Source organism: Octopus bimaculoides, chromosome 2 (genome assembly GCF_046866305.1).
Source record: "Octopus bimaculoides isolate indiv1 chromosome 2, ASM4686630v1, whole genome shotgun sequence".
Classification (NCBI taxonomy): domain Eukaryota; kingdom Metazoa; phylum Mollusca; class Cephalopoda; order Octopoda; family Octopodidae; genus Octopus; species Octopus bimaculoides.
The window spans coordinates 51,560,473-51,585,391 of record NC_142929.1 but is presented as its reverse complement, the minus strand read 5'-3'; the positions used below and the strand labels follow the sequence as shown (position 1 = coordinate 51,585,391).

General features: G+C 32.7%; 1 protein-coding gene across 43 annotated transcripts in view; it reads right to left on the bottom strand.

Moving 5' to 3' along the window:
- Positions 1 to 24,919, bottom strand: part of LOC106873237 (uncharacterized) — a 229,508-nt gene that overhangs the window by 101,146 nt on the left and 103,443 nt on the right. For 35 of the 43 annotated variants that reach the window (XM_089345199.1, XM_052977064.2, XM_089345236.1 and 32 more), the window contains exons 3-6: positions 6,879 to 6,922; positions 4,999 to 5,034; positions 2,732 to 2,767; positions 359 to 385 (exon numbers count right to left, since the gene is read on the bottom strand). In XM_089345199.1, the coding sequence (XP_089201325.1) occupies positions 359 to 385; positions 2,732 to 2,767; positions 4,999 to 5,034; positions 6,879 to 6,922 (143 nt within the window). The remainder of the gene's footprint in view (positions 1 to 358; positions 386 to 2,731; positions 2,768 to 4,998; positions 5,035 to 6,878; positions 6,923 to 24,919) is intronic. The other 8 variants (XM_089345158.1, XM_089345289.1, XM_089345247.1 and 5 more) reach the window with 1 other exon arrangement.

Sequence of the window (24,919 nt, the reverse complement as noted above, 5' to 3'; positions counted from 1 at the left end):
CAACAATATAATATATTATATATATATATATATATATATATAATATATAAATATATATAATATATATATATATATATATACACACACACATTTTCACATGCATATATATACACACACACATACACATAGTCCAACTCATGTCAGCATGGGAAAAAAGGACATTAAATGATGATGATATAAAATATATGCATTACTTTCTTTACCACCTGTCAATATATTTTTCTCAACAGAAAGAGCTAGACAGGCAAAGTTGAGGGTATACAGAAGTGGTGAAATACATTGCTTTTAGAAATATATAGTATACACAATTTAATAATTATGGTCATGCTTGTTTCCAGATAGCAGGAAAGTGCCATACCTGAATGCCAGTTGCACCATTTGAACCCTAAATGCAAGATAAACAGAGACAACGATTAAATATTTGTATATAATTAAGCTTTTGCAGGTATATATTAACTAAAAGCAGCGATGATAAGTTTCATATTCTTATAGATTAAGAGGCACCAATAATGACATGTTTTCCAAAAATATTTTATGAAAAGAGGGTCTTTTTGACACCCACTGAAACTTGTTTGAACTATTAAAACTCTTCTCACTCAGAGCTTTTGCAACTTTTAACAATTAACTACAATACTAAGTGATATTTAAAGCTAGACATGAGTGAGTAAATTCAGGAAAGCATCTGAGTCTACTACACACATGCACTCTCTCTCTCTCTGATACTCGAAACATTGTCAACAAGCAATAGCTAGCCTTACATAATTTCAAATGTACATCATGCTAAGATACAACACTAAACAATCTGATCATCTCTGGAAAAGGTAACAGGCTGGTACAGGAGATATAGGTTGAGAAGGGATCCTAACCGCTTCAATACTGTGGAAATGGAATAGTATAACTTGAACAAAGTCCCAATTTTGATAAACCCTTTAAGTTAAATGATGTCAGAACATTTAGATTATCAAATAAAATATATTTGATAATTGCATTTAGTACAAATGTTAGTGTACCAGATTAAATGTTTCCAATACTTAGTTTCATCTCTCTTTGTTCCAAGTCCATATAAATGTGAGGGCCAAATTTGCATTGCAATGCAATAACTTTGATGAAATTTTACTATTAAAATAGCAGGGTTTAACCTAAACAACTTGTAACCCTCATCTACAAAAAATGGCTTGCTCAAAAGATATAAAGACAAATTATTTTTAAAAAATGAATGCTTTGCAGTGTTTACTCTAACTTTATATGCTTCTGAGTTGAGGTCCTGCCGAGGCTAACTGTACCTTTCATCCTTCTGGGCTGATAAATAAAGTTCCAGTCTAGGGCAGAATTGCAGTATCTATTTTTTTTTGCTTTTTGCACTCTGAGTTCAAATTCTCTACCTCACTGGAGTCCTATTAACAGTAAAGCTATTGCAAAATGTCATCAAGTCTAATGTAAAAATGGAGGCTTATGAATATCCAGTGAACTCTCAAAACAAATGCAGCATGAATTCATAAGAGCTCTTTGCATCAGGTGTGAGTGGCAGGATTTTCATATATACATTATATTTAGAAACACTGTCCTGCTTCCTATGCCAAAACAATAAACCTCACTAATTCAATGTATAGTGATGACGAATGGAAAATATTTTGAAATGCATCAAAATATTGTTATAAGACCATAAACAGTTAACTTTTATGTGCATCCCTATAACTAGTTGCCTGTCAGTATTCCTCTGATATATTCTTTTATTAATACTTTTTAAAACTGAATTTGTAAACAATTGTGACACAGGAGGATCATTAGAGTCTCACTTGGAGACTGTCTTGCCTTGTATAAAATATATAACAGGTTTTGTTTTGTACAATATATACTGAAGAATATCATGAATCACTTTTTTAAACTGCTGGGACTGAGCCAAGTTTTTTATTATTGGGCCAGAAGAGGACTTGTGACATTAATAATAAAGCCCACCTTGACCTTCTACAAAGTGAGAAAATGTGGACAGTAGGTTTGTTCTAGTGGTTATGTAAAGATTCAGCGAAATATTTAGTGCAAAGTTGAGGGTGAAACACAGTATGTATGTAGAGGAGAGATGAATGCTTCAGTTAACCTGAGAAAAGGTGAAACACAGCTTGCTATTTAGAGGAACAGATACCATTATAACAGTTAAAGGAGACAGAGAGAGAAAACAGCATATTTGATGGTTAGTGGTTGTAGCATATTAGCGAATGTGTCTGCCAGTGGCCCTGATGGCCTTTTCTTGTAGATGTGGTCAAGGATGTTCATTTGTTCCAGATATATGAGTTACACACCAACATGAAATGCACTTGATCAAGGATTTAATATTTTTTAAACCATGAAGAATAAATCTATTCTTTTGGATATAGTTTTGCTAATGTTGAAGATGATGCGAGTTGAAATTTTTTACTTTTACATGTATTTACTTTTTCGTGTTAAACATCAATTGATTTATAAAACTTTTTACTATTTTCTCTTTTCTTATCTCCTTTGAAGGATAACAAATTAGAATATAATAAAATATTATTAGTTCCCCTAAATTCACTTTGACCAAGATTATTTTGTAGTATTATTAAGTAGTAGTACTTAAATAGTATATAATTAAATATATAACTGTTGTCTAAATATATCACATTTAAGAAATTTTTTCATTTTCAGACCTATTTCTCTATATGAGAGAGATTTTAAAAAAATGAATATAAAATCTAGATATGTGGTGGATACTCACTTTAAGGCCAGGAATTCCAGGTGGGCCTGTTGGTCCCTAAATGTTTTAGGTTTATACAAAAAAATAAAAGAAGAAAATATGGCATAAAATCTGCATTTAAGATAAATATTTGCTCCAAAAGAAGTTTCAAGAAAAATGGAAGCACTTTAATGACACTCACTAATGAAAAATTTGAAAATATATACTTTGTTTGCAATAAAAAAAAATCTTTGAAAGCACTTTTCTACATTTGAAGCAAGTAATATAAAACAAATTATATAACTATAACCACCACCAAGTTTCCTTAGATTTGAAATTTTACTTTATAAATTTACTTTATACTGCCTATGAAAATTCTGATGAATTGTTTTAAACAATTTTTTTTTAACTAATGAAGGACAAATATTTATAAAATTGTTAGAAAATATTTGTAAAATTTAGATATAAAACATTATTTTAAAAGTATGTAAAAATGCATTAAATTAACAATGCATAAAAGGTATTATAATCTTTTTGCCTTAAAAAATACATTGAGAATGAACAGTGGATGGGTATTAATATAGTAATTTGAACACAGGAGAAATTTTGAAATATTTGGTTTTAAAGCAGTATAAAAACAAATTTAAAAAATAAAATTACATATGAACTTCAACAATAATTGTTTCAGCCTTTTTGACAAACTTTTGAAGCGGTTAGCAAATGTATCAAATACTGATATAAAAATCTATAATGATAATTTGATTTTGAAAATTAATTCATTTAGAAATAATTTAAAAAGATAGATTAATAAGTGGACCATATTGGAAAGAAATAGCATTCTAGAATAAGTGAGTTATTTCCCTTGCCCCAAACATCAGTTTTCTATACTAAATGTGAATAGTACTTTGGATATATTACTACTGAATACCAAAAACTTTTGATGTCTATTTTATATACGTACTGTATTTTAACGTTTATAAGGAACATTCGTGTATAAGGAACCCCCTAATTTTGGAGGCTTAAAATTTGGTAAAAAGGTTTTGTAAGGGATTATAATACTAAGAAACACCCATATTTTTTTAAACCTAGTTTTTGACTAAAAAGGGTTCTTTATACACGTTAAAATACAGCATTTCTTGTACCCTATCTTACCCACATAACTTTTAAATACTTTTAGTAAACATGCATTATCTACTACTCTTATGCTGAGAGAAACTTAGTCGTCTCCCTTTGACCTATTCCCTGCAAAAGCCTATATTGTTTTTACCACATACTATCATATGGCTGTGTATCATACAACCTTCTAGATCAGTGATTCCCAAAGTTTTTAGAGACACGACCCACTATTTATGACACCAGTTTATGGCGACCCACTTAACTCTACTGGGTAAAAACATTAATGAAAGAAACAAATTTATTTCAGATTACATTTTCATTGAGGCTTGTGAGAAGGATGAGCCTGTTTCTTGCTACACTCAATAATAGAATTAACATCAGGTTCAATGCATGATAGTTTCAGGTATTAACTCTAATACAAAACCTCGAAGCAGTAACTGTTATCGGCTCGATCAGTGCTGTACTGCGCCTAGAGACTTTTCCTTTTTACGATTATGTACGAATAAATAACTTGAGAAAATGACCACCTCTGATTTGTTAAGTTCGTGAAAAAGCCTACTGCTTGATAAAACAACCAGTCTGGTATTGAAAACATGAGTCTTGAACTATCTTGATAGACAGCAGTTAATCAAAGCTAATGTGACCCACTAGGATTCCGTTCGCGACCCATCAGTGGGTCGCGACTCATAGTTTGGGAACCACTATTCTAGATTGTTTCAATATAAAGGATAAGAAAACATTAGTTGCAAAAAGGTAAAAAAAAGTAGAAGAAAACTGATGACGTCACTATTCTGAAGAAAAAATCTCAACTCTTCTTATGGCTATTGAGTTGAGAAGTTTATTTATTCATTTATTTCAGCTACACTACATAAATTCTCTAAATACTGATGCTATTGATCTGAAGAACACCTAAGTTTTTCTAATAATTTTAATCTCTTTACTCATGTCATTTTTTAAAAGTTTCAAACTACTGAAATTCCTAAATTTATTCCATAGTAATCATTTGTTGTCAAAAATTCTAAAACAGGTAAATGAAATACATTGACTAAACATATATATGAAAAATATTAAAAAAATTAAATAAAAAAATATAAGTTAAATTACTAAATACACAGTAAGTGGCTGATATAAGCTAAAGCAAGCATCAAAGTTAGAAGAAAATCCACTTTAGAATAACAAGGAATATGAAATACCGGAAAACCACTGCCTCCTTGATCCCCCTTTTCACCCTGCAAATACAATTTTAAAAGATTTTGTAAATAGGTTTTGGGTACTCCTAAAAATAAAAAGCATATTTAACAGAACATACACTTTCATTATTCTAATTCTTTATTAATTACTAATTAGCCTCAACAATAATTGCTTTATTTGAGAAGTCAGAACTTGACATAAATACGTTATTTTTATTTTATAGTAATTTCTTACCTCCTCATTCCTTTTTAACATTTAAAATTTTCCTCATCAAATAGTTTGATTTAATATAAATTTACAGGATCTTGTATCTTGAGAGAGTAGATCACAAAAATTCTAAATCATAAACATGTAGTTACAAATTTTCGCTAAGATTAAGGGCATTAGTGAAGTCATTTAATTTCAAAATTATCTTATTTGTACTGGTAGCTCTGTCTTCCATTACTAAAAATAATCATGTCAAATTGGTGATGATATAGTTGTGACTGAAACAATGAGACTATTATCTCCAAAAAGATTTAAAAAAAAAAAGAATGAAAGAAGTTATTTTGTTTTTATTGTCTTGGTCTGAAGGAAAACAACTGTATTTGTAGCCTTTTGCAGGCTCTCTGAGATTGGTAAGAGTGTTACAGCTAATGCTCTTCTTTAATAATAGCAAGAACAAGAAATAAATTATAAAAGGAACAAAGTTCTAAGAAGGAAGAATTGAGCACAATGATTAGTGTGGGGTCTGAGTAGACACAATATAAGTGAACTGAAATGAATGCATCATCAGTGTCTAAGTGGGGTGTCATGAGTCTAGTCAACTCTGAAGAATAGTTCCCATAGTAGCAAGAAAAAGGTAGAGAGAAAAGTTTGCACATCTGTGGCCTAGAGGTTGGAGCATGTTGGTGACTTCATGTTAATCAATTAGTTGGCCTCTTTGTAGAATGCAGTCTAGGATGTCTTTATGTGTAACAGCAAGACCGTTTCAGATGTGAATTTTATAGAAGATTAGTTGTTGTTGAGAGTTGAAGGACTTTCAGGCCCTAAAAAGACTAGTCTTTATGAAATCTAGTATTTGCCATGGTGGTTCTGGTGGTTCTAGTGCATGTGGTTCATATTTAGGGAGAGGAGTAGGACAGTGATATTTTGATAAATGTAGTAGTTGTGTCTTTCTGTTGTTGAAAGACGAAATTGATACACTCTCACCGGAGAGAATTTGAGGTCTCTGTTCAGGGAGATTTGGCATAGGGATTAAAGTTGCATGTGCATGACAATTGAGTGCAGAAATTTAGAGAGAATGAAGGATGGTATTATATATGTATGATTGAACATTGTTTGAAGTGACAATAAATAGGTCATTAATGTATACTTGGGGGCCATACAATTGATAAAAAATGTGATTCACAGAGAGCTCTCTCAGCACATGCAGCAGTGGTAAATTTATTAGTTTAATTGCTTCTTTTCTGGAGGCATTTTTGCTGTGATCATTAACAATTTTAATTCAGCATCTTAACTGTCAAATGAAAATTATTTTCTGAGATTTTGAAACGACATCCATATTTAAAACTGTGTTGGAAATATTTGGTTACTCATTTCTTCATGCTCATTTTACTCCTAATTTTTATTGCCATCAACAACAAAATGTACTGCTCATTTTCTACATTCACATGGATTGGATTAGTAAGAAATATGTAAGTATATGCACACACCAGCTCAAAGTAGTTCCAATATGGCTTAATTTACTCAGTTAGGATTGTCAACACTCTCAACTATCTTGAAACTTTAGGTAACTGGTAAAATAAAATTTTGCTGGAAGATGCAAAACACGCATGCACGCACGTATGCACGCACGCACACACGCACGCACACACACACTTTATGAATAAATATAACATACAGAATTTCCTTGATCTCCTTTGTTTCCTTTCTGACCAGGTTGACCTATAAAAGAAAATTGCCATCAGTAAATGGAATATTTAAAAACACAAGCTTATGTTCTGGAAATTCTAATTCCAAAAGGAAAAAAAATATCAACACTTTGAATTTGAATTTCATCAAACATAATAGTAGACAATCTTTCAAATCATCACACAGAATGGTAGATATACCATTTAAGATAATCAATAAGCCTATAACAAAGAATATGCAAAAAAAACATTATAAGATTTCAACTATGGAGTGCAACTTTTTGATGTTTAGATGTATTCTAAGTGTCTCTTAACTCACAATTATCCCCTTATCAAACTTTTTCAAAGTGCATTTCAGATGTTTTGAGACATTTCTTTTGAGAGGCAGTTATCACTGTCTTAAATTATTGTAATTTTAGTATAGCATTACTATATATCTAATAAATTGACTTACCAACTTTTATTATTCCAGACTGAAGGTGACAGCTGTAAAAGCACTTTGAATACACCCTACTGAAACTGCTTGTCACAGCTGACTCGTTTGCATAGTGCAGTCGGAATACGAAGACAGTTTGGAAGTTGACTATGCAATTAACTTTTGTGTTAAATTGGACAAAAATGCTACAGAAATTTATGAAATGCTCCTGACTGGTAATGGGTTAGCTTATGAGCTGGGAATTTGCTCTCCACTGGCACAGGAGGCTAGGCAAAGCAAGACTACCTGGCAGTTCAGGAAGATTCACTTTATTGACAAGAGCATCTTCTACTTCCACTGAGTTCTCTCTGGTCAGATGGTCAACAAATACTTTGTGAAGATTTTGAGGGAGTTCAGGAAGAGATTTCATTGCAAAAACCCAGAACACTTGCACCAGTCCACAATTTCATCCTGATAACCAACTATTTGACAGACATAGGCATCAAAAGTGTCGAGCACCCTCCCTAATGTCCAAACCTAGCCCCTTGTTATTTTTGGTTGTTCTCTAAGGCTGAAGGAGATGATGAAGGAAGTTGTGACAAGGGTTGTGAACACCTTAACTTTGGAGGATTTTCATGGCGCCTTCACAAGTTTGTTAGAGTACTAACTATAAAAAGTGCATTAAAACCAGAAGATCCTTCATTGAAGATTAGGGTTTGGTACGACTTAGAAATTGCCTGAAAAAGTCTCAATACTTCTGGAATACACTATACATACACAGACACACACACACACACACACACAATGTGTGTATGTGTGTGCATGTTTACGCATGGAATCTTTAAACTCTATTCTGTCAACACCTCAAATGTAAAATCCTTCCCTAAAGATGGAGGCTGGTGTCATCCAATGATGGAATCAAGTTACCATCATTGTTTTGGACCACCAAAACCCTACAAAAAGCTATTGAATTGGTAAAACTTCTACTACTCAACCCTTTTAATTTCTCATATTTCTATTCTGTGTAAGTCAGAATTTTTTTTATATATATGCATACAAACATTTTTTGTATTAAATGTATCTAATTTTTTCTATATTCACTTGCTTAACCTGCTTGTCCTCACATTTACTCATATATATATATATACACCAATATGTATAAAAATATATATATGTAATATATAATCCAAGAGAGTTAGGGGTTGAGGATCCAACCCACTAAGGGATAATATCTATCCAATATACTGCTGGGAGGGTACCCAATTATTGTTACACTAGTGTAATACCAACTGTAATAAGTGGGTGCGGGTAAAAGGGGGTTTTACCCTAAATTTATATAGCAATAAGAAAATGGAGGGGAATATGAGGTACTCATCAACTTGCAGACACTGTTGATTAATCTGTTTATTTTATAACCAAAATGACAATAAAGACAATATACAGACACTGATGACCTACCATGTCATATCAACAATTAAGATTTCAAATTTAAAGGACATCTAGCAAATGGAGAAGGGACAAAATCTTACAGCTGTTTCGGCCTAGCGTTGGCATGCCCCATTCTATCTATATGGCTCCAGTATGCTGGAGTAATATGTAGATGAAAATGGTGCAATGGGGGTACATGCATGATTCACTAGGCCTCTTTAGAGATATACAAAATTCAAATCATGAATTTTGCAAAATTCAAATACAAATATAAAGATAAAAATATAAAGGCATATAAAGGAACATACAAAAATCATATAAAAACCATATAAAGAGTCATAAAAACTCATATATACATGCATATGCATGTATACATTACCATATACAGACATACATGAATACAAAAACATAAACACATTAGTACCTATATGTGTATTCAGATGCACATACATAGATGGCTGTACATGCATACCAAAAGATCCAACAGTCATTGTTACTATATGTGAGGAGGATGGACACATATATATACCCCCCCCCCCACATATACATACACATATGTATATATAAATACTCCCATACATACATGATCCCTGGTATAAACGTTTTTCGTTGAGTTTGGAAAGGAGTACCGGTGCAATGGTTCTTACCGCTGTATTTTGATCACAATGTTCAGACATATATATATATATATCTGTTTATATGCTAAACCTGTGGGGTACGAGCGTGTCAGTTCTGTATGTGGTGGAGGGGTCTATGTAGAAATTATTTCTTGAGGAATTGTTGAGATAGTAATATGTAAACTTTTTAAAATTGTGATGATATACTCTGTTATTTTTTTGTTTATGGGGAAGGTAGGGTCCTGCTAGTAGTGGGTATTTAGAATCCTGGTGATATTTGGGGAGGGGTAATTTTTACTGTTAAGTCCTCTCATCTAATTGGACATCTATTGTTTTAAACTATCTAGGCTTGGCTACGGTTGGATAGCCACTAACCGGTCAAAAGAGTTAGGCATGAATATATATATGTAATATACATATATGATATAGATATATACATATATATATATACATGTATATAATATATATATCTATAATATACATAAATAATATATGTAAGATATATATATATATATATATGTGTGTGTATTTATAGATCTCTACCAAAAATTTACTACTACTTACTTTACTATGTAACTGTCTTCTTAACCGATATTGTATGCAGTGTCAATACGTTTCATGTCATTTCAACCTGTTTATATACATGTAATTTAAGGACAACTATTAATGTTGTCTGTTTTTTACTGTCTGCTATGAATTAATCAAATCTGACCCTGAGGAGATACAATATTCCATATTTTATAACATACAGGAGTGTGTTGGGATATTGTATCGAAATGTTCATAGGTCATTAAAAAGTTTTTACAATGGATCGCATTATAGCTCTTATTTAAATTGATGTATATATATATCATATACATACATAATATACACATATACATATATATATAAAATATCTATATATAATATACACATATATATATAATATATATATATATCATATACATATATAATATATATATATATGTATAATATACATACATGATATACATATATAATATACATAACATGCATATATGTATATAATACATGATATACATATATATGTGTATAATATACATATTCATATAATATACATACATATATGTATATTATACATATATATAATATACATATAATATGTATATATATATATATATATATACAATATACATATACAATATATATATAATATACATATACAATATATATATATATATATAAACATAAATAATATGTATACATATATATATATATATATATATATATATATATATATATATGCAATATACATATACAATATATATATATAATATATATATATAATATATATAATAAACACATATATATAATATATATATACAATATACATATACAATATATATACATATAATATACATATATAATATATACAATAAACATATATATAATATATATATAATATACATATATAATATATACAATAAACATATATATAATATATATATAATATACATATATAATATATATGTATCTATCTATCTATCTATCTATCTATATATATATATGATATGCATATACAATATATATATATAATATGCATATATAATATATATATAATAGGCATACATAATGCAATACATACAATATACATACATATAATATATAAAATACATACATAATATATATAATATACATATAATATGTATATGTATATATATAACATACATATATAATATATATATATACATACATATATATGTATATATATATAATGTACATATATATAATATACATATATAATATATATATATAACATATATATATATATGATACATACATATATATACATATACATATATATATATATATATATATATATATATATATATATATATATATATAATATACTCTTTACTCTTTTACTTGTTTCAGTCATTTGACTCTCGCCATGCTGGAGCACCGCCTTTAGCCGAGCAAATTGACCCTAGGACTTGTTCTTTGTAAGCGTAGTACTTATTCTATCGGTCTCTTTTTGCTGAACCGCTAAATTACGGGGACGTAAACATGCCAGCATCGGTTGGTTGTCAAGAGATGTTTGGGGGACATACACAGACACACAAACATAATATATTATATATTAGAATTTAAAATTCATTAATATGTTTTATAAAATAGCTGTGGCTTTTTTATGCTATTAGTTATATAAACTTTAAATCTTTCATTCATTTTTTTAAGTAGTATTCTTTCATTCATGTTTTCGTATTCTATTCTCTATTTTAACGTAGTATTTTTGTGCGACCTCTTGCTTAAAACGCTATAGGTATTAGTTAACGTCTTAGCTTTAGTTTGAATTATGGAAAAATATGGATAAGTACTGTTTTTACTTTGCTAAACGATTTTCTACTATTTGAAAATAATATGTATTCTTGTTTTTTATATTATTCAATTGGTTTTTTTTTTTAAAGATTATTTTTAATAGATAACTTATTTAACACAGAATTATTTAGAATTTAGAGTATCATTTCACCAAAATATAAGACTTCGATTTGAATAGTGTTGATATATTTTCAATTATTTTTGATTAATAATATTTGATTAATAATTAGTCTTTATTGTTTATAATATCATTAACGGTTTTTTTTTTATTAAAACTTAGTATAAATAAAGTTTAATCTTTTATTCTTAATAATTTTTTTCATTCTTAATTTTTTCATTCATAATTTTTTCATTCATATTTTTATTTTTGTTTCTACGTTTGTAGAAATAAGTATTCTTGTATTTTTCTATTATTCAATTGATTTTTAATGATAATTAAATAAACGTTTTTAGTTTTAAATAGTATAGCTTTAACTATTATACCGGTTAAATATGTACTAATTTTATCTTTATTATTATTTTAACCTTAAACTTCGTTTAAATTGTATTTAAAACGATAATAATTTATGTAAGCTGGTTTTTGTGTATAATATACATGTTAGCATATATTATAATGGATGTAGGGATGATTATGGAATGTTTATTATTTTGATATTTTGATATTTTTAATAATTTTTCTATCTTTATAAAATAAATATTTTATATAAATTCATTTGGTACTTATTATTAGTTGATATATATATTTATTTATTATAATTATTGTTCTATTTACGACCTGACGAATAGAATTTATTTACGATAATTTTAATTTATTTTAATCTATTTAAATTTCCTTTCTATTTGAAAATTAGTTATGAAACACGTGTAGTCATTTTACTATCTTTATCTGATGACATTTACTTTGTTTTATATTATAGCGTCATAATTATATCGACTGCTATTTCCTTGTTGTACCACTAATCTATATTTATATTTATATTTTTACCTTTACGGTGCTTTATTTTTCTGGAAAGTGATACATTTGTATTGCTATATTTTATTTTTCATTGAAAACTTTCACTGTTCTTGTTCTGTTAACAGCTCAGTGTTCAGGCGAATATACTGGTATTGATGTGGCAACATTTGAAATATTGTCTAGGTAAATGCAGCTGATGAAGACTGGTGAAATTTATGTTGACAAACATATTTGAAGAGTCAGAAACTGGTCCTGCATTATCTGATTCTGGGTTGTCCATTTATCGAATGTTCTTCCTAGAGGTAAGACAAATTTTTCATGTTTGTTGCACTATTTTTAAATCTCACAACGAGAGATATTCAGCAACAGTACTTTGGAGTAAAGATTGTTTGCCAACATAACATGGTAGTCCTAGTTTAGGACGAATGCTGCTGTAATTTAGCCTCAGGATCTGTGTCCTTATATTTTCGAACAAGGGCATCTAGCATCCTTTGTTTCTAGGTTATTTCCCTTCATCAGCACAATAATTGTTTGGCTAGAGGTGGAACTGCCAAATTCCAGTTCAAAATATATAGTTTTCAAAGTGACAACTAGTCACTGACCTATAGTAATTTTTTAAATTATAGATCAGTGACTAGTTGTCACTTTGAAAACTATATATTTCAAACTGGAATTTGGCAGTGCCACCTCTAGCCAAACAATTATTCTCTGCTGATGAAGGGAAATAACCCAGAAATTGCGATACACAGATATTGTTTCGAGCTGAGTGGGGGTGCTAGATTCCTTTGTTCGAAAATATAAGGACACAGATTGTGTTGTATAGCCAGCTGGAGACAATGTCTCCTGGGGCTAAATTACAGCAACATTCGTCCTAAACCAGGACTGCCATGTTATGTTGGTAAACAATCTTTACTATTAGGAAATAGTTTGATATTTCAGTTCCATATGATCGAACAATTGTTGTAATTTGCATTTTTAATTCCTTTATTTTTCAAAAGAGCTTTTCTTAATTTAGCAAATTTTTATAATACAAATGCTAAAAATAATTATAAATCCAATTTTATGCCAAAACTAAATTATTTAAGTTTGTTTTTGTTATCACCTGTTTCTAAGGTGCAATAGCTAAAACAATGACTAGATATGCACCTGTTTCACCAAAACAAAGTCCTAAAAGAAAAAAAACAACAACCCAAAAGGCAATTTATTAGAAGCAGCAGAAAATTACACAGAAATAGGCCTGTTATATTGAACACTGATCTAGGTTAATGAGAACTGGAAGCATATTTCAGCATACTGGGCACATTTATCCTTGTGCAGAACTGTCTGTATATTCCCTGTATCATCCTTTTTCCTGTTGTCACTTTTCTGTGTAGGTTTAGTGAAAGAAATTCTGAAATTTTCACTGAATTTGAGATGTTTTGAGCCTATATTACCTCTTGAAATTCCAGTGGATCATATTTTCGGCTACAGCCAATAAATGTAATAATCAAGAGAAAATAAATGTAGAACACCATGGTCCAAAAAATGGAATGCACTGCTATATTAGCTATCAAAATCTTGGAACATCTCAAAGTTTAAAAAGAAGTGAAAATCTTTCTCATAGACAATGAATCTGTGTGTGGGAGAGGAAGAGAGAGTGATGGGACAGAGAGAGAAGGGAGAGGGGGGAGATAGATAGCGATAGATAGATAGATAGAGCAAGAGAGAGAGAGAGAGAGAGAGAGAGAGAGAGAGAGAGAGCAGCTATAACGTTGGTGAATTTTATATCAAATTACCACCACAATTGTCAATACTTGCTACCTTCATCACTCACATCATTATCATTGACTGAATAACGTATATTTTTGAAAATGTATGCAATTAAAATGATGTTAGTTAATTCTAATTAACATTATATTAATTAATAAGTTAAATGTAATAAGTCATTAAACAGTAAAAAATATGTTAAAATGTCAAGATATTTATAGTTAGTCATAAGGATATTTCTTTCTGTATATTATTGCAACATGTTGGGCACATTGAAAAGGTATGCTTGTATTATGTATTTAAAAAAGTTTTACTTTTGCAATCATTTTCACCATAGATATGACTTAAAATCTAACACTATCTTAATTATATATACTTTGAATTTAAAATCTGACAATTAAGCATACATGCAAATGTGACATGTTTTTAAATATATATGCATATTGCCCATGCTGGTGGCATGTAAAACGCACCATTTGTGTGTGGTCGTTGCCAGTGCCACCTAACTGGCTCCTGTGCTGGTGGAACATAAAATGCACCATTCGAGTGTAGTCAATGCCAGTACCACCTGACTGGCCCCTATGCCGGTGGCACATAAAAAGCACCCACTACACTCCTGGAGTGGCTGGCGTTAGGAAAGGCATCCAGCCATAGAAAATTTGCCATATCAGATTGGAGCCTAATGCAGACTCCTGGCTTGCCTGCCAGTCCTCAGTCAAACCATCCAACCAATGGCAGTATGGAAAGCGAATGTTAAACGATGATGATGATGATGATGATTTCGACACATGCAAACATTTTATGAAGGTTTCTAATCATAACTATAAAATTGTAAATTACATAATGAATTTACACATAATTTACACATTAGAATGTATTTAATACTTTGTAACTAATTTATGTTGAAGTCACACTGCACTATACTATTTATTTATGCTGAAAAGCATTTCTGATCCTTAATTGTCAAGAGAAATTTAGAAACAGAATAATAAGTTAAGATGTGTTGCATTGTGTTCTACATTTCTGTTATAATTATTACAATTTTAGCAAGTAAACAAATATTTTACAGAAAACGAAAACAATATGCTGTTTAAAAAACTTTTGGAGAAGGGGATAGTGATTCAAGATAGCATTGTTAGAAATATTAATTATAAGATAATGTTACTACATTAAATGAAATGCAAACCTTTAAAAGTAATAACACAATATTGTAATTTTACGGCATGTAGTTAATTCCTTTGCTGGAACCTCCTCTGTTCATGCTATCATAGTTCATATGATGAACAAGAATAAAAAAATATCATTTTTCATGTCTGTACATCTGTAGTTGTGTTTATATAGGTTATAAATAAATTTTAGTATTAATATCTCAGCACAAATATATGTCAACAGAAAAGAAATCAGTCACAACCAAGGGTAAGTTTTTCAATATGATGTTTTTCCAGTACATTCCTTAGCATTTTTATGCTGCCTTTAATAAAACACTTTGAACATCAGAGAATACGAGTCTGCAAATTTTTTTAAAATAACAATCTAGTGACTGAAATATATATCATACAAAGCAAAATATATTAATACACATGCACTTTAAATGCAAATGAAATATATTCATATACAAAACAAAATATATTCATACACAATTATTATACAAAAAGTATATTTTATACACTCCAAATGCAAATTTTTCAAATTTAACCTACAAAATGGATACTCAAAACTCTTTCTCTGTGATTTACACTCGTGTACCTAATTCATACACAAACACAGAAAACAGTTTATTTGTCACAGATATGATGAATATTTGGGGAAGGATTTGAGTGATAATCTAAAATTGATTTCAAATTACCCCCGGAGGTAATACTAGCTGTTCCTTAATATGAACATAATTTCAAGTTACCAGGAGGTTAGCTGAGTGGGATGGGGAGGAATCTAAAAAAAAAAAAAAAAAAAAAAAGAGGGTAATTTGTGCATATGTCTGCTTTATATGTTATAGACTTTAGAGTATACCCACATGATCTAGCTATTTTTAACATAATAAACGACCACAAAGAGGAGTTGCAGTTTGTTTAAAAGAGAGAGGTAAAGATTGATAGAATTATGAAAGAAATATTTACTGAGTTATTGAGCTATATTAGATGAATAAAAAATATAAAGGAAAATTAGAAGTAACAGAAAAATTAGAAGTAACAGAAAAATAATACAAATTGGGAATCAAATATGTAAATATTACTAAGCAACTATCAGAAAACTGCCTGGTGGGGCAGTGTTTTCTCTAGCTTTCTTAATGAAGTTAAGACAACATGAGACCATTTGCTAAAAAAGTATATCAAATTATTCACTGGTATTTATGACATTGTTATGGAAATTAGTGTTGATTTATACATTTACTTGTCATGGAACAAATCAACAATTTTAGGAAGTATTGAAGAGTCCATTCTGTATGTCTAATATTTGTATACTTGTATACAGAGGACCGACATATGTGGGGCAATGATGTACTCAAGAAGACCTACCCACCACAACAGGAATGAGATCCTAAAACCAAGGTGGCACATGAAAAGCACTGGTATGGGTGCTGGTACCACATAAAAAGCACCCAGTACACTCTGTAGAGTGGCTGGTATTAGGAAGAGTATCAAGCCATAGAAACCAAGCAAAAACAGACTATGGAACCTGGTGTGGGCCCTGGCCTTGTCAGTTCCTGTCAAGCCATTCAACCCATGCCAGCATGGAAAATGGACTTTAAATGTTGTTGATGATGATGATGATGATGAGGATGATGAAGGTGAAGGTGGTGAACTGGCAGAATTGTTTGTATGCTGGGCAAAATGCTTAGCAGCATTTTGTCTGTCTTTACATAGTGAGTTCAAATTCCACTGAGGTCAACTTTGCGTTTCATTTTTTTGGAGTGATAAAATAAGTACGAAGTGAGAAATGGGGTACATGTAATCAACAGCCTCTTCCGTGAAACTGCTCACCTTGTGTCAAAATTTGTATGCTTGGATTTGTCTAATACAAGTAGTTAATACATATAGATACATACATACATACATACATATATATATAATTAATGAGTGAGAAGATGGGAGACATGAAAATCTCTATTGATCACTACAACCATTTTGACCCATCTAGCATTGGCCAACAACTAGGTGTATACCATATGATTTATTAAATACTATATATATATATATATATATATATATATATATATATATATATACATATAGGGAGAATTCACAAAACACAAAAGACGAAGATAGGTGGTGTAGAAAACAAACAGATGTATTAGTATAACACTCAAGAATTGTAACGTTTTGAGCCTACACTCTTCCACAGAAAGGAACACAGAAAGAAACAAAGGGAGAAAAAAAAATGTGTGGAGTGGTTAGCGATCTATCATGGCGAATACTGGATGAAGGGTCACACAGGAGAGCTAAGAAGATGGGGAGATAACAAAGTAGTAGTGATCCCAAAATGAAGGTGTGCGTGTGTAAGAGAGTATGTATGTGCGTGTGAAAGAGGGCTGGTGATCTTGATGTGTGTGTGTATGTGTAGGTGTGAAAATGTGGAGCTGGAAATTGATCAGTGCTGGTGTGTGCGTGGTGGTGTGTTGTGATGTGATGTGTTGTGTGGTATGGTGTAGTGTGGTGTGGTGTGATGGTGTTGGGAGGCAGAAGTGAGGAAAGCACGGGTGGGGTGTGGGTTAGGCTGAGGGTGAGGGAAGAGGTGGGGTGTGTGGGTAGGCAGAGGGTGGGAGTATGTGGGTAGGTAGAGGGTGGGGGTCTGTGGGAGAGGGTGTAAGGGATGGGATGGGGTGGGATGGATAGGGAAGGTAGGGTAGGAGTATGTAGGGGTGGGATGGGCTTATGAGGGAGGGTTGACTATGAAGGGGAAGGTGAGTACAAGAGAAGAGAGAAAGAGAGTAAGAGAGAAGAGAGAAAGAGAGTAAGAGAGAAGAGAGAAAGAGAGTAGGGGTGAAGAGAAGTAGGGGTGAAGAGAAGTAGGAGCCAAAGCAAGTGAGGAGAGGTGTGTGGGAGGAGGTAGGAGGGAGGGGGAGAGAGGCAAGGGGAGATATGCAAGGGGAGAGATGCAAGGGGAGGAGGTTAGATGAAGAAGGGAAGAGAGTTGAGCCCATGTGATGCAAAGGAGTGAAGAGAGAAGATTAATCCCTGTTCACGGCGCAAACGAGAGTCCGGATGGCCCCTGTGCAAGGACAATTTGAACACGGACAGGTATTGCAAAGAGTGACTGGTAGAGCGGAAATAGTGTGAGACCAGGGTGTCATTGCCAAGGCAGATGCCTCGGAGGTGTTCCGCGAACCGGTCAGCCAAGTGGCGTCCTGTTGGTCCGATGTATAGAGAATGGCAGAGAGAGCAGGAGATGCAATAGATGATATTGGTAGAAGTGCAGGTGAAGGAGTCGGTGATGTGATAGGGTCGATGATGAGTGCCGGTGAGGAGGGTGGTGTTGAAGAGGTAAGGGCAAGTGCGGCAGCATGGGTGGGAGCAGGGGAACGAGCCAGCTTGGGAGGTTGGGTTGGGGAAGAAGCTGTGGACCAAGAGGTCTCGTAGGTTGTGGGCTCGTTTGAAGGAGGGGAGGGGTCGGTTAGGGAAGATGTGTGAAGTAGAGGGGTTGGACTAGGGACGCTGGAAAGTTCGAAGAATGGTACATTGGAGAGGTAGGGTGGTGGGGTGGTAGGTGAGAGGAAAAGGGAGGCAAGAGAGGGCAGGGCGGGTTCAGAGGGAGAGAGCAGATGCACAGTCCACAGAACATGCTCTGGCAAGGGCGGTGTGGATAGTGGTGAGGGGATATCCACGTAGGATGAAGTGGTGTGCCATGAGTTGAGACTGAGTCTCAAAGTCATGGTCATCACTACAGAGCCTGCGTAGACGGAAGAATTGGGAATAGGGGATGGAAAACTTGGTGTGTTTAGGGTGGGAGGAGAAGTTAGATGAAGAGGGGAGGAGAGTTGAGTCCATGTGGCGCAAAGGAGCGAAGAGAGAAGATTAATCCCTGTTCACGGAGCAAACGGGAGTCCAGATGGCCCCTGTGCAAGGACAATTTGGGTTGGGGAAGAAGCTGTGGACCAAGAGGTCTCATAGGTTGTGGGCTCGTTTGAAGGGGGAAGGGTCAGTTAGGGAAGGTGTTTGAAGTGGAGGGGTCGGACTGGAGACGCAGGAAAGCTTGGAGAATGGTACGTTGGAGAGGGAGGGTGGTGAGGTGGTAGGTGAGGGGGAATAGGGAGGCAGGAGAGGGCAGGTAGATTGTATAAAGCTTGGGTTAGATCCATAATGCTGGATCAGAGTGAGATGTAGGCCTTGAATATTGAGAACATGAGAAAACTGGAAAGAAATGAAGCAAGCATGCTCCATTGGATGTACAATGTAAGTGTGCATAAATGACATGGTACAAATGTGCTGAGCAAAACTGGACATAAGAGAAGTTAGACATAGTGTGCAAGAAAGAAGACTACGCTGGTATGGACATGTGAGACATATAGTTGAGGACAGTTGTATAAAAGAAGTGTAGATCACTGAATGTGGCACTTGCAAAAGAAATGTGAGATAAAATGGTGAAGGCTGGTCTCAGGCCCTTGAAACTCACAGGGGATGACAAAGGACTGGGATGACTAGTGATATGCGATTATTGAGAAGACCTACTGTCTGTCTGTCTATTTGTCTATCAATCTGCCTGCCTGCACCCATCAATTTGTCAACACTACTCATCATCTCTCCATAGACAGTTTTTTTTATGCCACTTATCTTTCTGACTACTTGGAACCATTTCACTTGATATTCACCCACATTTTACACTGAGCACCCCCTATCTCTCCTCCAAAACCTTATATCTCTCATTCTCCCCATGCACTACGTTTGCCTCTCCTTCCCCCCACACTCTTGCAATCTACGCAACCTTACTTCCTCTCTCTCTGTCTTCCTCTCTCTCTGTCTTCCTCTCTCTCTCTCTTATCCATCTCCTACCTTCTGTATTATCTTTACTATTTTGCAGCTCACCACTCATTATGAATCATCATGAACATTTTCTTACTTTTATTATGTAATAACCATTTGTGTTTCATACTTAATGTATACATACTGTCAATAACCCAGTTACTGTAGTAATTATCCTGAGCTAATACCTCTTGTAGGCATTCTATATTAAAAACAATAAATATCAGGGAAATGAAAACTTATCCCAGCAGCTGCTAGAGAGAATGCCAGCTGAATTTTGGTGTACTTGCAATCAGCCACATGCTCACTGTCCGGGAGATAGAAAAAAAGTGAATAAAGCATTCACTGATGTTGCAAACAACTGTCCAAGTGAATAAAAATCCACAATATGCAATTGAGACAATATTAAATTAAAATAGCCATTCACATTTCATACTTAATGTCTACATGCTGTTGATAGGGCAGTTACTGCAGTATTTGTCCAGAGATAGCATTTCTTAAGGATGTGCTGTCAAAAGAATATAGTAAATATCAAAGGGAGACAAAATTTCGTTCCAGCAGCAACCAATAAGAATGCCAGATACACATTTCAGCCTTTTTGGGTCTTTTCAATGGCATATACTCACAACCAATCTACATGCTTGGATTGGAATCTGTTGCCTTGATAAAGAATAAAGTGAATAAAACAATCATTGATGCTGTGAATAGCCACCTGATTAAATAAAAATCCAGTAGACATAATCGAGGCAGTATTAGATTAGTATGAAACGAAATACTTTGTTGTTTAAGTAAGAAATCTGCTACTGAAGAAAATCTTCATTTCAAACCAATGAACAATTGGCCTCATGTTAAACATATATATGATAAATATGGAAGATGGAATATATTTTTGTACTCATTTGTAATAGGTCAGTAACAAAAAAAAAAAAAAGAGAGTTTCTTCTTACTTTCAAAAAGATCTATTTTGCCTTATGTTGGAAAACAAAGTTAATTGGTTCAATGAATATAGAGGTTTGGCGTGCTGTGAAGGCAAGAGTATTCTAACGTTTAGAACAGGGTTTCTAATGTTCACATTTTGTGAGCGAACACCAAATATTCACATTATGTGCACATTTGAAATGAATGGATTCCATAATTACACTTTTTACCATTCTTTCTGATGACTATTATCCTTTTCTACATTCTCAATATATTCTAGATTTTATTTTTTCCTGTATATGTATGAATACATGTATGCAAGTGTGTGTATGAGTATATTCTGGACACTGGCAGTGGATTATCTTGAGATAACTGCCTTCTTATAGTGACAGGCTAAAACCCATCTACAGTCATGCAAATAAAGAGAGAACTACAAAGACTTTTGGAAGGACTTGCTATTGCTGTGACTTTTGAAGTAAATTTCATGGATGTTATCATGGATATTTCTTGTGAATGATGCTGTCTATACTATAAGCCAAACAAAACTTTATACTACATCCAAAAGCTATTGAATCACCGGAAATTTATAATTAGTGGACTTGTGTGTATAGATGGACAAAATTGCCTATGTACCTCATGTCATTATCATTATTGTTTTAACATTGATTTTTCATGCTTGCATTAATCAGAATTTGTCAAGACAGAACTTTTACATCAGAAGACCATTCCTGTTGCCAACTCACACCTGTTTCTATGTAAGGTAAGGATGAATGTTAGACACTAGCAAGTAATAGATTTAAAAGAAAAAAAGAGTAATAGCATTTGCTTTTTGAACAACACCTCCTTTTAAGAGCTTTTGAGCTGCAGAGACAGATCATACACAAAAATAATTAATGATAGTGACTGTACTAATCACACTAAAGGTATTAACCCATTAAGTCCCACTGTCCTATAAATAGGACACTAAATGAGAACATTAAATAAGCTAAAACACATTGTCTCAGTGACTTATTTATAGGACACTGAGTATTTCCATTTCTACTCTAAGTAAAGGAGTTTTAATAATTATTTTTTTCATTTTAACCTATTTTCAATCATCTCTAAAAATTTAAAAGTAATATTCAGAAATTTAAGTACTCTGGGACTTAACGGGTTAATGAAAGCAATTCTAACATACAAATTAATAGCAAGGATATAACTGTGGGGACCCAGAAATCTACAGGATATGAATTCTCATCAAATACATAACAGTTTAAATAGAATGACTGGTAATACACAAAGTATGTGTGATTGTAGGAAGGTGAATGCATACCCTTCAAATAAGTGTTTTCTTTATATGATGGTAATAGTTATGTGAGCAAATTTTAAGGAATACATAGGCTCTACAGCTTCAAAAATTCAAAGTTAGTCCTCTCAACTTTGTTAGCTGAATATGTACGACACAGAAACAATAACATAGATAATGATTTCAAATTTTTGCCACAAGGGTAGCTTGGGGGAGGATATTAAGTTGATTACATTGACCTCAGTGTTTCACTGGTACTTAATTTATTGACACCGAAAGGATGAAAGGCAAAGTCAACCTTGGTGGATTTTGAAATCAGAATGTAGACGGGTGAAATACCGCTAAGCATTCCATCCAGTGTGCTAATGATTCTGCCAGCTCACTGCCTTAATAACATACATAATTAGTCAACATGAAGCATTGTGAAATCTGTAATTCCATACAAAAGTGAATGGAAGAGGTGTGGATTATGTTGCCAGGATGCACAAGAGATCTTGCTAATTTACTGCTTTTAAATAAACATAATGAAGTAGTAATTAGCAGTAACAAAAAACAAAATTTTTGCACATTTTTAAATATTATGAGAAAAGGGGATACAAGAGTTAGTTTTACAATGCAAATACCATGTTTTGTGTGATGCTTGTAAATATATGTAATCTTGGATTATAAATATATATATATATATATATATATATATATATATATATACACATATATATCTACATCATATATTGAAAATAATGTTTATTATGGACATCTGGTAATACATGCACCATGATATATGGAGTTAGTGGCACCATACCTACGCATATGTGCCCCACTGACTTTGTTTACTCATAACTTTCTGAAAAATGGATATTCTTTAATGAAATTTTCTAAAAGTATGCTTCAGATGATATAGATTCTATCAGAGTATGTGTTGCAACAAATTTAAAAAAAAAACAAAAAACGTCATGTGTGTCATGTGCTATCCCATCAATTTTTATCTACATACCAAATTCCAATAAAATCATAATCTACACACTCTGAAAGGTATTTGTTGCAATTTTCATTGAGGATAGTCATATTTTCAAAACTTATGAGGAAACAAAGCCAACACGTGTGAATTTTCTGAAACACCTCTCGCCCACTGCCTTAAAATTTTTTTTTTATTTACTTGTTTCAGTCATTTGACTGCGGCCATGCTGGAGCACCGTCTTTTAGTTGAACAAATCTACCCCAGGACATGTTCTTTGTAAGTCTAGTACTTATCCTATCAGGCTCTTTTGTCTAACTACTAAGTTATGGGGATGTAAACATACCAACATCAGTTGTCAAGTGATGGTGGTGGTGGTGGGGGGGGGACAAATACATACATATATACACATAAATAATGTGGTTTTCTCATTTGCATGAACTAAAAGTCAGATGGAGATGGGATAAACTACCTGTATCAACTTGCTATAAAAGTAGGTAGTAATTTTACTTTGTATTTGTTCTTAGTGTGAGTTTTGAAGAGTGCAATTCGATTATAACAGTTATTTTTTCAAAGCTATAATAGAAGTGACAAAGGAGCATATTCTGCATATTTTGTTTTATGAGTTCAATAAAGGGAAAGTGGTTCCAGAAATTCTGAGCCAGAAACTACAGCCTAGATGACAAGTCTTGTCCTGGAAGATCTGTAGAGCTTGACGAGGATGTCCTGCGAACAAAATCCCTTTGTAACTGTTGGGGAACTAGCAGAGGAGCTTGGATTTGGCCATTCAACCGTCCATTGACACCTGTGCTAGAAGAAAGATGACCGTCTTTGGTTTCAAGACGAAAATGCTTGACCACATACAGCAAAGGCTGGAGCAATTTGAATGGAAAATATGCCCCATCCACCATATTTGTTGGACATTGCTCTGTCTGATTATCATTTGTTTCGCAGTCTTCAAAATCATTTGAATGGAAAAAAATATGAATTCTGTAGACGAGGTCAGAACAGTACTGGAAGAGTATTTTTCATCACGGACAAGTGAATTTTGGAAGAGGGACCTTGCAAGTCTACCAGATAGATGGAAGAGCATTATAGAAAATGAAGAAGAGTATAATTTAGATGAAACAAGGAACTTTGTTTATATTAATTTTGAAAAATAAAAGCAGTATAAAAAAACTGCATTATTTATGGGATGATCCAATATATGATGGGCTTCTTTCAGTTTCCATCTACCAAATCCACTCACAAAGGCTTTGAAGACACTTGCTCAAGGTGCCACACAGTGGGACTAAACCCCACACAGCCACTCCTTCCTTTGAATATATATCTTTCAAAACAAATTTCAATAAAATTGGAATCTACACTATCTGAAGCATATCTGTATAAAATTTCATTTAAAAAATATCCATTTTTCTGGA